General features: G+C 36.2%; 1 protein-coding gene across 1 annotated transcript in view; it reads right to left on the bottom strand.

The window, feature by feature from the left end:
* LOC127438903 (inaD-like protein) overlaps positions 1–17,628 on the bottom strand; it is a 163,299-nt gene that overhangs the window by 92,127 nt on the left and 53,544 nt on the right. Inside the window, 10 exon segments of the mRNA XM_051694807.1 lie at positions 3,198–3,321; positions 5,754–5,813; positions 7,807–7,917; positions 9,148–9,325; positions 11,237–11,308; positions 11,645–11,728; positions 12,970–13,066; positions 14,048–14,129; positions 14,461–14,625; positions 16,781–16,991. Of these exon segments, the coding sequence (XP_051550767.1) occupies positions 3,198–3,321; positions 5,754–5,813; positions 7,807–7,917; positions 9,148–9,325; positions 11,237–11,308; positions 11,645–11,728; positions 12,970–13,066; positions 14,048–14,129; positions 14,461–14,625; positions 16,781–16,991 (1,184 nt within the window).

Below are 17,628 nucleotides of genomic sequence, written 5' to 3'. Positions count from 1 at the left end.
GAATAGGTCAAACTATCTAAATGTCCAAAAACAGATCTAATTAGGCCTGCACAACTCAAAAAAACAATCAAGATTACAATTACACAATTAACTAATCGTGTCAATTAAAGAATTTCCTTTAGGTGTACTGAAGGCATGTCTAAGATTTCTATTTACATTGAGCATTGTAACCAATCAGAGATATGTCCATTGTGCACATCAATGCAATGATGAATTAGAGCGCTTAGATTAGTCTAGGTCCAGACAGAATATCACTTATGGTATTGTCTGTGCTGATTTTGTTGGAAAATTGAAGACATTTTGAATATTGGATTTAAACATGGTAAAATGTGTAAAGTTGAGAGTACTACTACACAATACGTTTTTTTAATGTTAATTCTAAAAATTTGAAATAATAATAGGGATTACAATATCAAGAGAAATTATGGACAATTACGATTTGCCTTAATTGTGCAGCCCTACACCAAATCATCACAACCAATCGTTCCGGGAATTTTATGTCCAGTGGAATTTTCCTTGTTTCGTCAGCTGAACAATCAACATCAAGGTACTTAACAGGCTATTCAACTGAATCAACTGTACATTTTCCCCATGCAGCCTTATTTTCAAACGCAAAAAAAAATAATGCCGTCCACGTCGTCTAAGGTCAATAGTTGCCAATTAACGATTGTGTTAGTCAAACTGTTCGTTCCATACCACAATCATAGTGGGTTTAGATTTTGCCCCCTTTAGATCTCCTTTGAGCCCCCACAGAAACTTCTGATGTCCCGGCCCTGTATGACAGCTTACCGATTAAGGGGCACTCTGCCCCCCAGACTGATGGCGAAACGATACACGACACATCTTAGTTCCAGCTCTGACCACAATACTGATTATTAAACAATGGTTGTTTTTGCAAGTCTAAAGGGAGATGCAGGTTATTCAGGTCTGCAATGCAAAATGTACACCACATAGACTGGAATCGTTCCCAGACCACAAAACAGCAGTTCCTTCAGAACTGCTTTTAAACAAATTCAGGTAACCCTGCCAAAGATGGATCTGTAGGGAGAATGGGTCTTTCGGCTGCACTGGGAGTCCTGGCGTTTGCCATGGACCATCTTGCGAGTCTTTTATAATTCATAAGGCTGACTGATGCCTCAGATTTGAGATGAATATCTGCTTCAAGGTCTCTATTCCGACCTCAAACTATAAACGGCCTTCTCTCCTGCCTTCATCACAGATGCTAACAGATGGTGGCATTCACTCATTCTTAAGCAAATATAAATCTGGCACAGAAACAGTCGAGACCAGTGCAACGCTCAGCATGCAAGAATATTCTAACAGAATTTAGATTTTGGAAATGGTATTTTAGGTTATAAAAGAATTGCCAAAATATAAAACAGGTACAGTACAAATCCTACAAATGAGTGTTTCTTTAACTATGGGCACTTTCAGACCTCTATATTAAACACTTAAACACTTTTCACACTCTTACTATTTTTTATTTTATTTGTCCACTCACAATGTCCAACAGTGCAAACACATGCATTACAGGAGCATTTCTGCCCCAGTGTCATTTCCACCACAACTCAAATTATGGATTGTTTTTGATAGCATTTTGTGGTGGCAATAACAGTTATGGAAGTACTTTTTGAACATTTTTAGAATAAAATGGCAAATTTTTTATTTTGTCTTGGTAAAGTTAATTTCATAGCTAGTCATTTATGTATCCTAAATACATAATTAAAAATATTTTTACACCTTTTGCATAATTTGACAAAATTACAGCTTGATTCGGAAATGAAGCACAACAAAATACTCCGTTCACAAGTGATATTTACCTTTGTCTTTGTTTTATGCACACTTTACGTCTCATATTTAATCTCAAGCATGTTCTTCACTGACATTTGTGTCTGATACCAAATACAAAATCTCTTGATAAAACTTCATTAGTTGCAAAATTGTTGGTTATGACGAGGAGTTTTGTCATTTGTGTCAAATTAAAATTTAGAAATTTCACATAAAAAATTGGTTATGATTAATTCACTCTTTGATTTGACTATCAGAGGTTTTAAAATGTAATAATATTTTAACATATTAACATTACATATTAACATATTTTAAGATTGAAAGTCTGGGTAAAACTAAATCTATTCATATAGTGCATTTGAAAAGTAGCTTAAATAAATTATATTAAAACAGTAAATAGTGCCCATAGTTGAAGAAACATGCAAATATGTGTTATGTAATAATGTTCTAGCTCTATGTTCTAATGGTAAAATCCTGACATAAGAGGCCGTCTTATCGTACATTCTACATTGCAAGGCAAATCCCCGAAATCCTATTCTGACAAGTTTTTAGATTGTGTTCATTCAACATTCAATAAATCCAACACAAAATTTCTCTTATCTTAATCCCCCAACATAAGAAAACGTCTGCTGTTGGATTAAGTAAACTGCTGACTGGGTTGTCCTGAACACGCTGGACTGGAGAGGCTCTCTGAGCCTTTTTGAAGAAAAAAAAAATCCCACTTCGGAATGTTGACGCATTCGGCATAGCTCAAATATTGACTTCCATCATTCCAATTTCACTTATGGATTGCAGTAAGAGGACCCAGAAAACTTCGATTTGATTGATGGGAGCATGTGCTTTAGCCACTGATAAGGTAACCTGTCATTTGCTGAAAAGGTTGCATGCATGCAAAGTACGCACACACAAATACAACACATCAAAATCAAGGCAACTGAAGCTCATAGAGTGATCAATGAAAAACATCAGAAGACAAGTTTCATTGTCCATCAAGAAGAGAAGTCTGAAAATGAATGGCTGATAAGCGGTGCATTAATGCACCAGTTTACAGAGCACACTTACTATGCCTTAAAGGGATAACTGACCATAGTAAAAACTCTGGTATCAATTATACTCCTTTATGTTGTTCCAAACCTGTTTTACTTTCTTACTTCCATTGAACACAAAAGAAGATTTTAGGCATAACTGAAAGCCTCAGTTACTTTTTATTGCATCTTTTTGCCATAAAATCTCTTTTTATGTTCCACAACTGAGAAAAAGTCATACAGGTTTTAAAACAACAAGAGGGTGAGCAAATGAGAAATTTTTGGGTATACTGCCCTTTTCAAATGCTGCCTACACATATTGAAGGGAATGTTCAATTAAGTTGCACATGGCTGATTGGCATGATGGTAAAGGAGAACACAAACCTCTTGCCTGCACCTCATCCTCCCTCTCTTTCTCCTGCTGTTCCTCCTCTTTCACAAGGCTCTGGGGTCTGTAGGGTGGGGGTAGACGCATGGGCGGAGGGCCGCTGGTCTGTCCTGCTGTCTGCTTGAGAAAGAAAAAGCAAAGGGACTTCAGAGATGTGAGAGATACCCCTATTAATTTTGTTTGTTTGTTTTACAACATGTTCTCCTTTCAATGCTGGTTTATGCATTTCTCCAACAGGCTTCTTAAAGGGAAAGTTCATTCAAAAATTTAAATTCTGTCATTATTTACTCACCCCAACCCTATATATGACATTCTTTCTTCCACAGAACACAAAAGGAGATGTTAGGCTTCCGTCACCATTTGCTTTCAATGCATTTTAAGGTTAACACTTCAGAGTTATGGGTTTGTTCATGTACGAACCATAAGTACGAGCAATAGTAAAAGTGATGCTTACAAACATCGCTAATGATGACTTATCTCAAATTTACCCGACAAAATCAGAAGCAAGACAAAGCTAAATAACATGCTAAATATTAAATTTTTTGACATGTATTGAATGATGGCAGTGTCTAATCAAGCAAAACCATCTCTCGAGCTGAAGCTCATGTTAGCATTTCTGATGGATCTATTAGCATTAATTAGCTATAAGTGGCACTAACAGAGGAGCGCAATAACAGAGTTTCACTGCTCCCTAGAGCACTTACTGCTGATTAATTGCTAATGGACAACAAAAAGAACAATAAGGATTGGAGGGGGGGAGTGCTTATGTAACGCTTTGAGGTGTGTTAATATAGGAGTTTCAACCAAGGCTAATTACAGAATGCTAAAAACCAAAAATGCTAAATAACATGCTAAACATGCTGAACCTTACATTTATTGCATGATAGCAGTGTCTAATCAAGCCTAACTGTCTATCAACAGAGCTGCAACAACAGTAGCTGATGTTAGCATCTTTGAGAGATCTGTTATCATTTAGCTTTTAGCTGCTCTTGCAGGCAAGCGCCATTACAGAGTTTCACTGCTCCCGAAAGCACTTACTGCTGATTAATAGTGAATGAATGATGGAAAATGGGGGAAAAGCACTTATGTGTGTTAGAGGTGTGAATATAGGAATTTGTGAGTGGCTAATTTTGACCCAGGCTAATTTCACAATACTAATAACTAAAAAATGCTAAATGACATGCAAAATATTAGGTTTAGTGACATTTATTGTGTGATAGCAGTGTCTAATTAATCTAAACAGTTTCTCAACGGAAATGTGGCTACAGTAGCCCATGTAAACTTCTCTGACATATCTATTAGCATTAATTAGCTTTTAGCTGCTCTTACAGATGAGCACCATAAAAGAGTTTCATTGCTCCTGAAAACACTTACTGCTTATTAATAGCTAATGATTGATGAAAACAATTATATGGAAAGGGGGGAAAGCATTTACCAGTATGTGCATTAAAGGTGTGAAAATGAGAATAAGTGACTCATTAATTTTGACCAAGGCTAATCCCACAATGCTAATAACCAAAGCAAACTCATTAATGACAGACTACTTCTATAAACATAATGAACATAGTCTGTTACACTTTATTTTTCAAATCCAATGTTCCACAATACTAATTTTCTATTTTCTTTTTTCAAACTCAGTTGCAAGAGTTGCTAAATTGTTAATTAAATTTGGCAGGTGTAATTAGAGGGCCCCATGTTCTGATTGCGGTGAATAATCACATAGCCTCGGGAGCCGAATTCAACTAATGGATGGAAGAGCAATTAGGCAAATCACTGTATTTTCAAATTAATTGCTAGATAAAACTGTTTTAATCAAAACACGGCTACTCCAGAGGTATACAAGAGAGATGAGATTTCAAATTGGGATTCTTCAGCAGGTCTCCCAGAAGGAGACACCATTTCTCAGAGATTTAGGCTTGCTCATGCACATTTGTACTCTATTCTTTAATTTTCTCTCACAATTGCAGAATGTGGCAAGGGATATAAGAGATTGTTATTGGTTGTGCTTAGATGTGAGTGGAAACCTTACATAGACACTTACACTAGTGGACGCATGAGCATCTTACTTAGTACCATAATAAATAAGCCATTCTGATTCATTGTAAAGACACAGAACCAAGAGCATGATTATTATAGGCGGCTGGGCTGTAATAACTGGATCATTACGGACACTAGAGCTCTAGTGAAAATCTATAGCATTGAATGCTGCAGATCTGAGCTCTAGCCCTGACACAGCAGGCAGCCACTTACAGAAATACAGAAGAGTGTACTACAGAACTAAGGACAATTTTTTGGCAGCTTCTGTTAGCCTACGCCTTTAAGTTCAGTTATGAATTTAACCATTATTTGACTTTGAAAAGTATTATTATATCCTCAATATTCAAGATTTTCAAACCTTAGATTGGTACAGAATTAAGGCTTGTTGCATTATATGTTGCTTGCAATATTAGTTAATATATGCATTTTATTGCAGGATTTGTGCTGAAGAGCCCAGAGCTAAAGGCAAAAAGACACAACTCAGGATGACCCAAGAACACAGGCTTGTAACTCACCTGGGCGGCTTTTGTCTTAGCCTTGTGCTGTCTTATGCTGGAGGCCATCACAGAGACAGGCTGCAAATACACACGTTTGCACGCACGCACGCATGCACACACATGCACACACATGCATACACACACGCACGTACACACATAAAGTCAGCGTCCTGAATAACAAACCCGCATCAGCTCAAGAGACTTGTGCATTCCCAAGCAGAGGCTGAGAGTGAACAAAATCAATCTCAGGCAAAGAAAAACATCAATCATTGATATTCCACTACTGTTGCTATTGAAAGCATCCGGTCACATTTCAAAGCATCCAATCAGGTGGCATTAGCACCTGGCATGAGACAGGATCGAATTAATCTGCAGTGCTATGGTGGGCACCAGACGAAGCAGAAATAAGACCAGAAAAATCATTAAGCTAGATTAAGGAATGGTTTAACTTTTTTAAATGTAATTTTTAAATTATATTAACAATATTTTAAAAAAAATATAGCATTAATAATTGTTATATTTATATACAGATATAATGAAAAATGCATTTATTTTATTTATATAATCAATTATATTCACATTATTTATCAAATATATTATTTTATAAATATTATAAATTGTATAATTTTTATAGACCTTAAGTATTACATAATTATAATAATGCCTCCACTTTGTAATATTTAATACTAATTTAATATTTATTTAAAAATGTTTTTTGACATTTCTCAAATACAATTTTTTAAATAATACAAATTTTAATATTTATAAAAATTTAAATAATAGTAAAATAGTACTATTTTATATACAGTCAAATATAAAATAGTACTATCAATATATTATAGACCTTTTTAAATTTATTATCTAAAATTCCTTTTTTTTTTTTTTTTTACAGTGAACTTGGAGAGATAAAAAGGAAACCATGGGAAGAAGACTGGGAAACAGAAGCATGTGTGCATGCCAACAACCAAGTTAAAGCTCTGAAATGAGTGGTTTTCTGTACTTTTATTGTCATGTACAGTCAAGGAGTTTTGCAAAGAATGACAAACATTCATTGCTCTATCAGATGCAAACTTTGGCTTAAACAACTGACATCTCTGAATAAACCTAAGCAAACATGTCAGAGCAAAGACACAGGGCAAGAGAACAGGCCATGATGGGTATGGTGATACAGTTGAAGGATGCAAAAGGGATATTTAATGAGAGATAGAGACATATTATTGGAAAATATGGGTGATGACAAAGTAATCAAAACATTACTGGAGACCTTTAAAGCAAAGCTATGGCTGGAAATGGCCTGTGAGTGCATAGTTACATGAAAATTACTTCAAATAGCACTTATGTAGCAACTGAGTGGAATTATTGTTGAACTAGAAATTAATTGGTCCCCACTTTCATAAATGGGAGCACCCGACCGTGAAGAGGATAGGTGGGGGGTCATATGGTGCACAGTGGCAGATGATGATGATGGCGTTTTAAATGCTGTAAATAGCTCAGTTCCAACACCTTTGAGCTGCCTACCTAAACAGCATCATAGATGTCATCCCATTGCGAAGGCTGTTTCAAAAGGTAGGCCTTTTAAGATACCTTATTTTGGCCCAAATCTAAAGAAGCATTGCATGTATCCTTCATAGGGAAGGCCATCCTAAAAATCATCTAAATTAAGAGAAATGTGGATTATAAATCTACTTATATTTAATTCAGAATGGAAAAGTATTGATTAGTCCAATCGAAATAACCAGATTATTCAATTTTTCTAATTATTACAGAGTTGCACTCTATTTTTAAATATTGATATATTTTACCCAATTTATGTGTGTTTGCTCTGCATTGTTTGAATTTATTAAGCGTATCACATTGCTAAAATCTACTGGAATAAAATATATGTCAAGTCTCATGTGTGCTTCACATGAAAATCCACTGTTTGGTGATGCATTGATTAGCTGTCACTTTGGAGGTTCCATTTAAGTCAGGATGTTGCCTTAGAAGGTAGCTTCCTATGTACGCAGTACACAGCAAGACAACTCATTCTGGAAGAGAGCTAATGTATATGGATGCTTTAGGGTAGGTTTACCCGTGGTGTGGAGGTCAGGCTCTGCACGATGACGACCACGGGAGTGTGGGCCGCTTTGATGGCCTGTACTGCCTCCTCATGGTTGGCGTTCTGCAAATCTACTCCAGACACCTTTTGATCACAAACAGAGGAAGAGGGAGAGAAGAGAGGGCAGAGGCAGGAGAGAGAGAGAGAGAGAGAGAGAGAGAGAGAGAGAGAGAGAGAGAGAGAGAGAGAGATTTAAAAGGGACATTTCTTTGAAAATGGCATTTTCCCATAGACAAAAAAATAATGTTAAAAAAAAGCAAAGCTCCTTCTCTTCACTTCATTAATTTTTTGGAACTAAGCTGCAAAAAAAGGTTAGCCAATCAGAACAGCGGTCATTCACATATACAAGTCTTAAAGGTACAGTTGCAAAAACAGTTGCCTGTTAAATTTAAAATTCAGAGAAAGTGTAGAAAATAGTAAAACTAAAGACTAAATTCCATTTTTGGTGCTGGAAATCTTGACTAGCATTACCAGTGGACCTCAGGGGGATAAAATGCTACCAAAGTGTAGATTATGCCCCTTTAAAAAGCAGCAAAGAACATTATATTAATGGTCACATGTGTTTAAAGGATTAGTTCACCCAAAAATCGAAATTTTCTCATAATTTACTCCCCCTCATGCCATCCCAGATGTGTATGACTTACTTTCTTCTGTTGAACACAAAAGAAGATTTTTAGAAGAATATTTCAGCTCTGTAGGTCCATACAATACAAGTCAATGGTGACCAGAACTTGACAGCTAAAAAGTAATCCATATGACTCCAGTGGTTTAATCCATGTCATCTGAAGTGATATGATAGGTGTGGGTGGGAAACAAATCGACATTCAAGTCCTTTTATTTTTTACAATAAATCACCATTTTCACATTCTTCTTTTGTTTTTGGCAATTCACATTCTTTGTGCAAATCGCCACCTACTGGGCAGGGAGGAAATTTTATAGGAAAAAAAGGACTTAAATATTGATCTGTTTCTCACAATCATATAGCATCAGAAGATATGGATTTTACCAATAGAGTCGCATGGATTACTTTAATGATGCCTTTATGTGGTTTTTGGTGCTTCAAAGTTCTGGCCACCATTCACTTGCATTGTATGGACCAACAGAGCTGAAATATTCTTCTAAAAATCTTCATTTGTGTTCTGCAGAAGAAAAAATAATACACATCTGAGATGGCATGAAGGTGAGTAAATGATGCGAGAATTTTCATTTTTGGGTGAACTATCCCTTTAACAAATTTAAAAACAGTTCTTATTTGTGGTATGTTGTTGGCTTAAATGCAATAGTTAACCTAGTGTGTGTGTGTGGCTCTCATACCTGTAAGATCTTGTCTCCTGTTTTAAGGGCACCTGTTTGTCCAGCTGGGCTATCAGGCAGCACCTGTTTAATAAAAATGTCCTTCAGTTCTTCTCCGTTCTTCAGTCGCTTTATAACGGTCTGCCCACCAACTATGCTGATACCCATAGACTCCTGCTGCTCTGGCCACACCTCCACTCTGAACCACAACAGATGTGATGCAAAAACAGGTCAATGTAGAGAGGATATCTTTCGATTCACATATATGGGTCATTGATAATATGGTTGTCCGAGGTGTTACAAATAAGACATCTTTAAAATATCTAGTTTAAAACACTTGTGTCAAGTTCTTAGAAATGTAATGTTTGTCAAAAAATATTTAATGACTTTAAAAATGTCATGTGGTGTAACCATCAAGTAAAAAGTATTAAACTACATTCATTGCACCTTGAATACAAGAGAGTATAAATAACTTAATCATTAATTTCAAAAAGTTTTCAAACACATTTTTCAAGGTAAAAAATAAAGAAGTTTTCTCAGGGTTACACCACATGACAAACGAAATGTGCCTTTTAAATAAAAATGTCAAAATATCGGCTGTTTTTTAAAAACTTCACGCTCAGTCTAGAAGGTCTAAATGTGTCTGCTCTGTTTTATGGTTGTTGTCAACATAAACAACAATATGGCTACCAATGTGTTGGTTACACCACATGACTTCGATCTGGTGGACAAGTGTTTTTAAAAATTAATCTTATTTTAATACACAATTGTTTCACTGCTTTTTTTTTTTTTTTTTTTTTTTTTAAGAAATATTAATAAATGATGATTCTGCACTACTCATGTCAACATTTATTTTTTCAAGAATTTCAGCTAATGAGACTTTTACTTTTTGTCTGGATGGTACACCACATGACATTTTTTTGTTTTTTTTTAAATATCAAAATGACTTTAAATTCAGAAACTGAGAAATTCTCATCATAGAAGAGGTGCATGCAATTTTTTTTGTTTTGTTTTGTGAATTGTATTTTTGTATTATATATATTATATAATAATAATTAATAATAATCTAATAATAATTATTATTAATATTAATTATATATATATAATTATATAATTATTAATATATAAATAATTATTAATATACTAATAATAATAATAATAATAATAATAATAATAATATATATATATATATATATATATATATATATATATATATATATATATAGTTTATTTATTTTTTAATAATTCAACAGATCTGGACAAAAAAAATGAGCATCACGTCATTGGCCCACATAAAAAGCACTTTGATTGTATAGGACAGGTTCAGATTTTATCAATACATTTACATGACCTTTCCAGTTTGGAATAACTGCATAAGGATCTTTAAGTCATTTTGATTCAGACCGATTCACTAATAATTCCTTCAGACTGATTGGTGAAGCGGTTTGTTCAGATTCATTGGCATGATCCGACTTAAAAGTATTCACTTACAAATATTTCTCTAACCGATGAAATATTTTAAAGCAGAGCACAACTCGAAAAATGCATGGTTTATTGAAAAATAAGGTTGTCTGAGATGATAAAATGAAAAATCTTGTAAAAATGTAATTGTAATGTAAATGTAATGTGTCAAGTTCATATAAATTGAATCTTTGTGCCCATGTTGGTTTCATAATTTTTTTTAAAACATTTATTAACATTTAACATAAAAAAGTACATTATATATAATATATATATATATATACAGAATGTCTTAAATTTGGGACCAATTTATTAGATATAAAAATTTTCCTAGCACCTTTCATACCCATGAATGTACATAACTTATTCATTTATTTATTTATTTTTAAAGTTTTCAATGAGTTAAAAAGATCTTTTTTTAGTCACAAATATCAAGAAGCTTTCTTAGGGTTATTTGGCCTATTTGGGGGGACTTATCACATGACAACAGAATAAGCTACCTGCATGTTGGTTACACCGCTTTTGATTTGGTGGACATGACTTTTAAATGTTTATTAATTGTAATAATTATCCACTTAAAACTGCTTGATATTTCCAGGTTTTCCGTGACTGTGTGAACCCTAATTGATTCAAATAAACAGTGTGTTACCTGCGTGGTGGACCCCAGTGACTGAATGCAGGTGTCTCCTCACCCTCTCCCTCCTCTCTCTCTGGTAGGTTACTGTGGACAAAAACACACACAGTGCTACAATAAAATAATAATTCTTAAATTAATATCAGTTTCTTCTAGTTATTTTTTTGAAGAGGAAAATGAGGAGAAGAAGAACGGAAGGAAACAACGGGAAATGGGACCAGGAAAGGAATTCGAGCTGGGAATCGAACTTGAATCTTTCAGCTAATAATAATAGTGTAATTCTCTAAAATCTAACTCAATTTACCATATTTCAATCTGTTTAAATCTGTTGATGTTATATGAATCATATTTAGATTTAAACATGCCCTGCAATCGTGCAAATGTAGCTTGTTGACAGCTGTATTCAGTTCACCACTACTGCACCTGTGGCCTCCTCTGATTACTGGAACACCAGCCCCCAGGTTTCTCCCCTTCGTCCTGTTGTCAAAGGACATTAGCTGCATAGACCTGCAAAGCGACAGAAATACAAACTAGCACTCGTTGTAACAACTTCGTCACACTTCAGGCCCACAAATCCCTTTAGATTCATCAAAGGAAAAATGTCACTCTTAGTGGCTCATATCAGAGAAAGAATTAGACTTGTTGCTCTGATATAAAATGAAACGAATCAAGTGATTTTGACTTAATCACACGGTATTTATATTCTTATCTGTAATAAGTCTGAATTCATAAAAGCAAGTGATAGTATCCCTTCAGTAATTCAACTGATAATGCAAGGAACAAATTAATTACAATGTAATAGCAGGAAAGAATAAAATATTATTTAATATGGATTAATAATGAATAAAGAGCAGCAGAGGAATTCTGAGTCATCCAACAGGCTTATCTGATTTAATATCTTTGTGACTTTTAAGGATGGCTGGACGTATATTAGCCATTACAGAAAAAAAACTTTTTATTGTTCATGCCTTTTAGTAAAGCCAGCAGGGCTTCCTATTCAATACTGTGAATAGTGAATTAGAGAAATTAATTAACACTCACTGCAATTCTCTAATACACTGTCGTAACAAACAGCTGTCCGGATCTTGGCTGCGTTTCAAAACTCAACTCATTTGACACCTTTCATTGTGTTGCTCAAAACGGCATTTTATTTCTCACATTTTCTCAATGTCTGTCTTACACACCTGGGTTATAGTTAATCATCTGATCTGATTATATATAATTAAGGCACGTGATCATTTTCTAATAAGTGTACAATCAAAATGCATTAGCATACATTTATAATAATTCATGCTTAACCTCTATTATAGCCAAGAAACTCACTATACATTTTTATTTTAAACTAAGTATATTTTCAAATCCTTGTTCTTTTAACTATCCATTAAAGCAACAATTCCACATTTGTCCAGGAGGTGGAGTAATAGTTCCATTAAAAAAACAAAACAAAAAAAACTGCATCAAATTAATAAAAAATCAATGTAGGAAACCGGACCAAATGCACACAGCCCTTCAGAAATCCATTTAATACTGTTTCTGAAAACGTGCAAAGACTATCATGTGTATTTGTGTGTATTTGTTTGTGGAGAGGTGTTTTAACATGACGTGCTAAATTAAGTGTTATCACTCAAAATCAAATGGTTTTACAATAAAGAGGCCTAATAAGGAAGAAAACAATGACAACCATACATCTATTTTGTGCATAAAAAAGGAGGATAGAGTTGTGTTCCTGTGTACGGATGGAGACTCACTCAGTGTCGGTGTCGGTCAAGGTGAGTTCTGAGCTTCCATTCCTGGAGTCAGAGTCTGCCTCACTGTCGGCTGCCTCCACCCATGACAAAGGCTCACCTGTGAACAGTCAGAAGTATAAATCTCAAACACTATTCTAGTAAACAACTGCACTGAAACAAAGCAAAGATTATTCAAATATAATTATGCAAACAGTAAATATGGGGGCCAATCACCTTGAGCACGATCCAAAGAATGAGAAGACAGCAGAACAATATTTGTAGAAAAATATGGTCAAATTATATGAGCACATGTAACTGTTATTTGCAACTGTTGACCACCAGGGGGCGCAATCCCAAAAATTCACAGGGACATTCATGGTGTGGTCCCAAGGTCCCCTACTAAGTGTTATTTGAATAAGCAAAAGCTTCTTTGGTGTTCTTGCCCAAACTGAACTTCAAAGTCAAGTTTTAAAAAGTATATTTTCGACCAAATTCAAAATATATAGTTGGGCTAAATTCACCAATACCATAAACTCAGCATGAGCCAAGGAATCAAAAGAAAAATAATTACGCTTTTAGATCACACAGTTCAATAATTATAAACAGAAATGCAAGTGAAAATTTCAACTGTTGGTGGCGCTACAGGTTAAGAGATAGAAACCTCAAATTTGGCATCAGGAATGTTCAGACAGCTAAATTTCACAACGTTTTTACCATACGGTTCTATGTGCTGCCACAGGGCCTGGGTATACTTTGTTCTTCTGCGTTCCGAATAAGATCGCACCTGGTTGACCACGTTGCCTTTCAAAGTATACTCTTTTGACTGCATGCACATTATGACTGCCGTATGACACTCTTTTAGGACAGTCAATGACTGGCGCATGCGCCGACAACATGCACAGATGAGGACTCTCCATGTGTCAAGAAAATCTTGGGGCAGCATACGGACAGTCCGTGCAGACTGATGATGAAATCTGTGTCATGCATACAGAGCGCAGAGCAATAAGCAATGCGGACAACCGAAGAATAGTTTGGCCTATAGACTTCCAGCCAGAAGAAACATCAGTGGAATACTTGCCCCTTAAATGTAAACACTCACTGAGGGAAATCCACGGGAGCAGCAGTTCTGGCGGCTGTATGCGCTCAACGATTGTGCTGAAATCATTGTCTTCCTCTGTGAACTGTGGCAGCAACAACACAACTGAGTATCAATTTCAACTTAAAAGATTTGTGAAACTTCAGAAAATTTGCATTTAAAAAAAATCAAAATCAAAATACAGTATTATAACTTGATAATACCATCCCAATATTAACATTAACCACTGCTCTGCAATGTGGCCAAACACAGTTCTTTTAGAGTCATCTTGAGCAGACAAACAGTTTATTTGGCATCACCTACTCCCGAGTATCAGGGGTGAACTGATATAGGCTGGAATTTGCTGGTTCTTCCCAGGAATGGGTCTTCTTGCTGAGGTATAAAGGCGTTCTCTCGCCATTAGACCTTGGAGTTACCACACTCTGTTTCTCTTCATCTTCTTCATCCACAGCCATCTCTCTCTTCAAGCCAGGCAGGAGGTCAACAGTGGTGAGGGGAGAGGCGTAGCGCGGTTTGGTGTCCAAGATCAGCTCTGGCTCCTCGTCCAGGTCGTCAGATAAGATGGAGCCATTTTCAAAGTCCTACTCACAAACAACATAACTGTAAAGAGACTGAACTTTCACTCATCAAAGTGAATAAGTCTGTTGAATAAGTGCTTGGCCAGAACTTTCTAATGTACCGTTTAGCTGATGCTTTTAACCAAAGTGACTTCAAGTAAAATTATTACAGGGACAAAAATCCCTGGAGCAATATGGGGTTAATCGTTTTGGTTAAGGGCACAATGATAGTTTAAAGATTGACCAAGAGATGGGTCAGGATAGTCAACTAGTCATCCAACAACCAACTAGTTGGTTGGTGAGGTACACTTTTGTTTGTTTTTTTGGCGGTGCTTCAAAGGTCATGAGATGCAATTTTTCAAAGAGGATTTTAGTGTTTTAACATTTATTATACAAATTTTCCTTAGGACTAACGAGCAATTAGTGGGGCGGCACGAGGCACCCACACAGAAACCCCCCCCACCCCCAGCCCAGGGCACCATACAAGCTAGAACCGCTACTGAACTCCACATTTTATTGCCAAACTTGTCCGAATTGTTTTAGTCTCCCCAACATTTTAAAAGCCATCGCAGTCCGAAACTCTTCATAGCTCCACAGCAATTTTATATGACTTTTAAAAAAAAATTTGTCCAAGCATCTGCTAACAGAGACGTCTAATCTTGGAGTGGGCTGTGGAGGATCTCACCTCATGTCTGTCTGCAGTATTCAAACCAGCTCATTCTCTTCCTGCAACAGGGTGCCTGGGCCTGTCCTCCTCTTGCACACACTTACAGATCATAAGAGCTGAACACGCACTTTTCTCCCTGTGTCGCTTCGACAAGCCGACTCAGCGCCTTTCCTTGCTCGCCACCCCCACCCTTGCAGAGAGCAGAACCAATTTTCCATGAAAAATGTGCCGAGTCTAAAATCTTAATGGCGCAATTAGTCTCATTTTGAGTAGATTTACGGCAGCACTTGACTCGGCCACCTCAATTACATCTTTGCTAAAATTCAAGGATAATATGGTACATCTCAAAGGCCCAAAAAGGGGCTCATGCATCATTTCATAAAAGACCCCTCTCGAGAGGCACGCTCATTTGCTCCTCTTTTTCTAAAACTCATCTTCTTTACTCTCTCTGCAGCTGCATCCCAGTTCACATACCTATTCACACACTATTCTACACCATTTGGTAGTAAGTAGCGCAAATAGTGTGTTCACACTGAAAACGCAACAAAGCGGAGAGTACTAAAAGTACCCGGACACTTGGACACTTCATGCTCTCAGCAATCGCAGCTTAACCTGCGTAGTGGAAGGGGAAGGGTTACCTGGCCACAACACTGGCCTGACAAAACAGTTGTAATTAATGGTGAATGTGGAAACTACCAAAACTTTCGTGAAGACAGCACCTTGTAAATGTGAGTTTAAAGATTTACCATCACTCCATGCTGTGTGAATATGTACATTATTTATGATATTAGTGTTGAACTAAGGTTGGCTAACAACAAATGCGTTTGAAACGTTACTTTCTACAAAACAAACAACGAATTCTTTCGTTTAGTAAAAATTTTGTTTTATTTGAGAAAATGCTACTCTTTGAAAATGTATACACTAGATGACCGATTACATGTGTTTAGTGTATGCAGGTGTGTCTGTGTGTATTCAAAATGTATGTAAGAATGTGGTTAATACAGAATCTAGTATTAAAGGTGTGTATTTGTCGATATTTAGTCTACACTTTTGTTATGTGTATATAAAGATGTAAAGGAGTTTTAAACTTCAATACCTCTGGCATAGATTGGAGAGAGGCTATTGGCCTGCTTAGCCACTGATTGCTCATTCACGCCCTCTACAGGCAGAGAGGACTACTGCACACCACTGCTCTCCTCTGGCTAGAGAGTATATAGACAAAAAACAGTGCAATTCCCAAACGTAAAATATTAAACTTCATATAACCATACAGCATATTATCCTATTCATATATTTAGACTAATTTTACATTTAAATAGTCAACATTTAGGCCTATAAAGTATTCGGTAAACCTGATTACATTAGACTTAAGGCTTTAAATAATCCTCATTCTAGTTGTCCATCCTCTTATTAATTAATTTCAACAAAATACTAACCAAATCTAAAACATCTATTCAAATAAACACAATAGTGGTTTCTGATATGTGGCCATGATTACATATTGACTCTTACCACCACTGGTTTTCTGATTCCAAGGTAGACCTTCCCAGGTGGAGCTGTTTTGAGGACCTCAACTGCTTGTGCCAGAGAGCATGTGTCCAGATGAGTGTCATTAACGAAAACCAACTGGTCTCCAGGGAGAAGCCCAAAGTGATTCTCCACCATCCCTCCAGGCACCAGGGAACGGATGACAATAACAGAGCATGCAACATCCAAAGGGTCCCGCAGAGGGCAATACAGACCATAATAAACACAAACAGAAACAGACCACAGAAAAAAAACATCAGAGCAAAGTATAGCAATGGTGTCCGTGATTTAACCTATTCAGTTAGTCATATCTAAGACCTTAGATCTGAAACGTTTTGAAGTTTGTTTAATTGATTTGTTTAAATTATAACACAAACAGTGAATTAAAACAGCACCTGTGTAACCAGACAGGTGGACAGTCAAAAGGTTCACACAAGCAGCCACAGTGCCTTAAAGGGATAGTTCACCCAAAAATGAAAATTCTCTGATCATTTACTCACCCTCCTGCCATCCCAGATGTGTATGACCTTCTTTCTTCTGCAGAACACGAATGAAGGTTTTAAGAAGAATATCTCAGCTCTGTAGGTCCATACAATGCAAGTGAATGGTGGCCAGAACTCTGAAGTTCCAAAAATCACATAAAGGCATCATAAAAGTAATCCTTAAGACTCCAGTGGTTTAATCAATGTCATATGAAGCGATCCAATCGCGTCCTTGGCGATCACAATTTAATGCTGAATTACACTTCCTATCGCGCCATCTAGTGCTCTGCACATGCGTCAAGCACTAGGAAGTGTAATCGAGCTTGAAATAATGATTGTGCCTAGAGATTG

The sequence above is a fragment of the Myxocyprinus asiaticus genome, chromosome 50 (genome assembly GCF_019703515.2).
Source record: "Myxocyprinus asiaticus isolate MX2 ecotype Aquarium Trade chromosome 50, UBuf_Myxa_2, whole genome shotgun sequence".
NCBI lineage: Eukaryota > Metazoa > Chordata > Actinopteri > Cypriniformes > Catostomidae > Myxocyprinus > Myxocyprinus asiaticus.
Note: the sequence above shows the minus strand (reverse complement) of the source record. Positions and strands in the feature narration are given on the sequence as shown.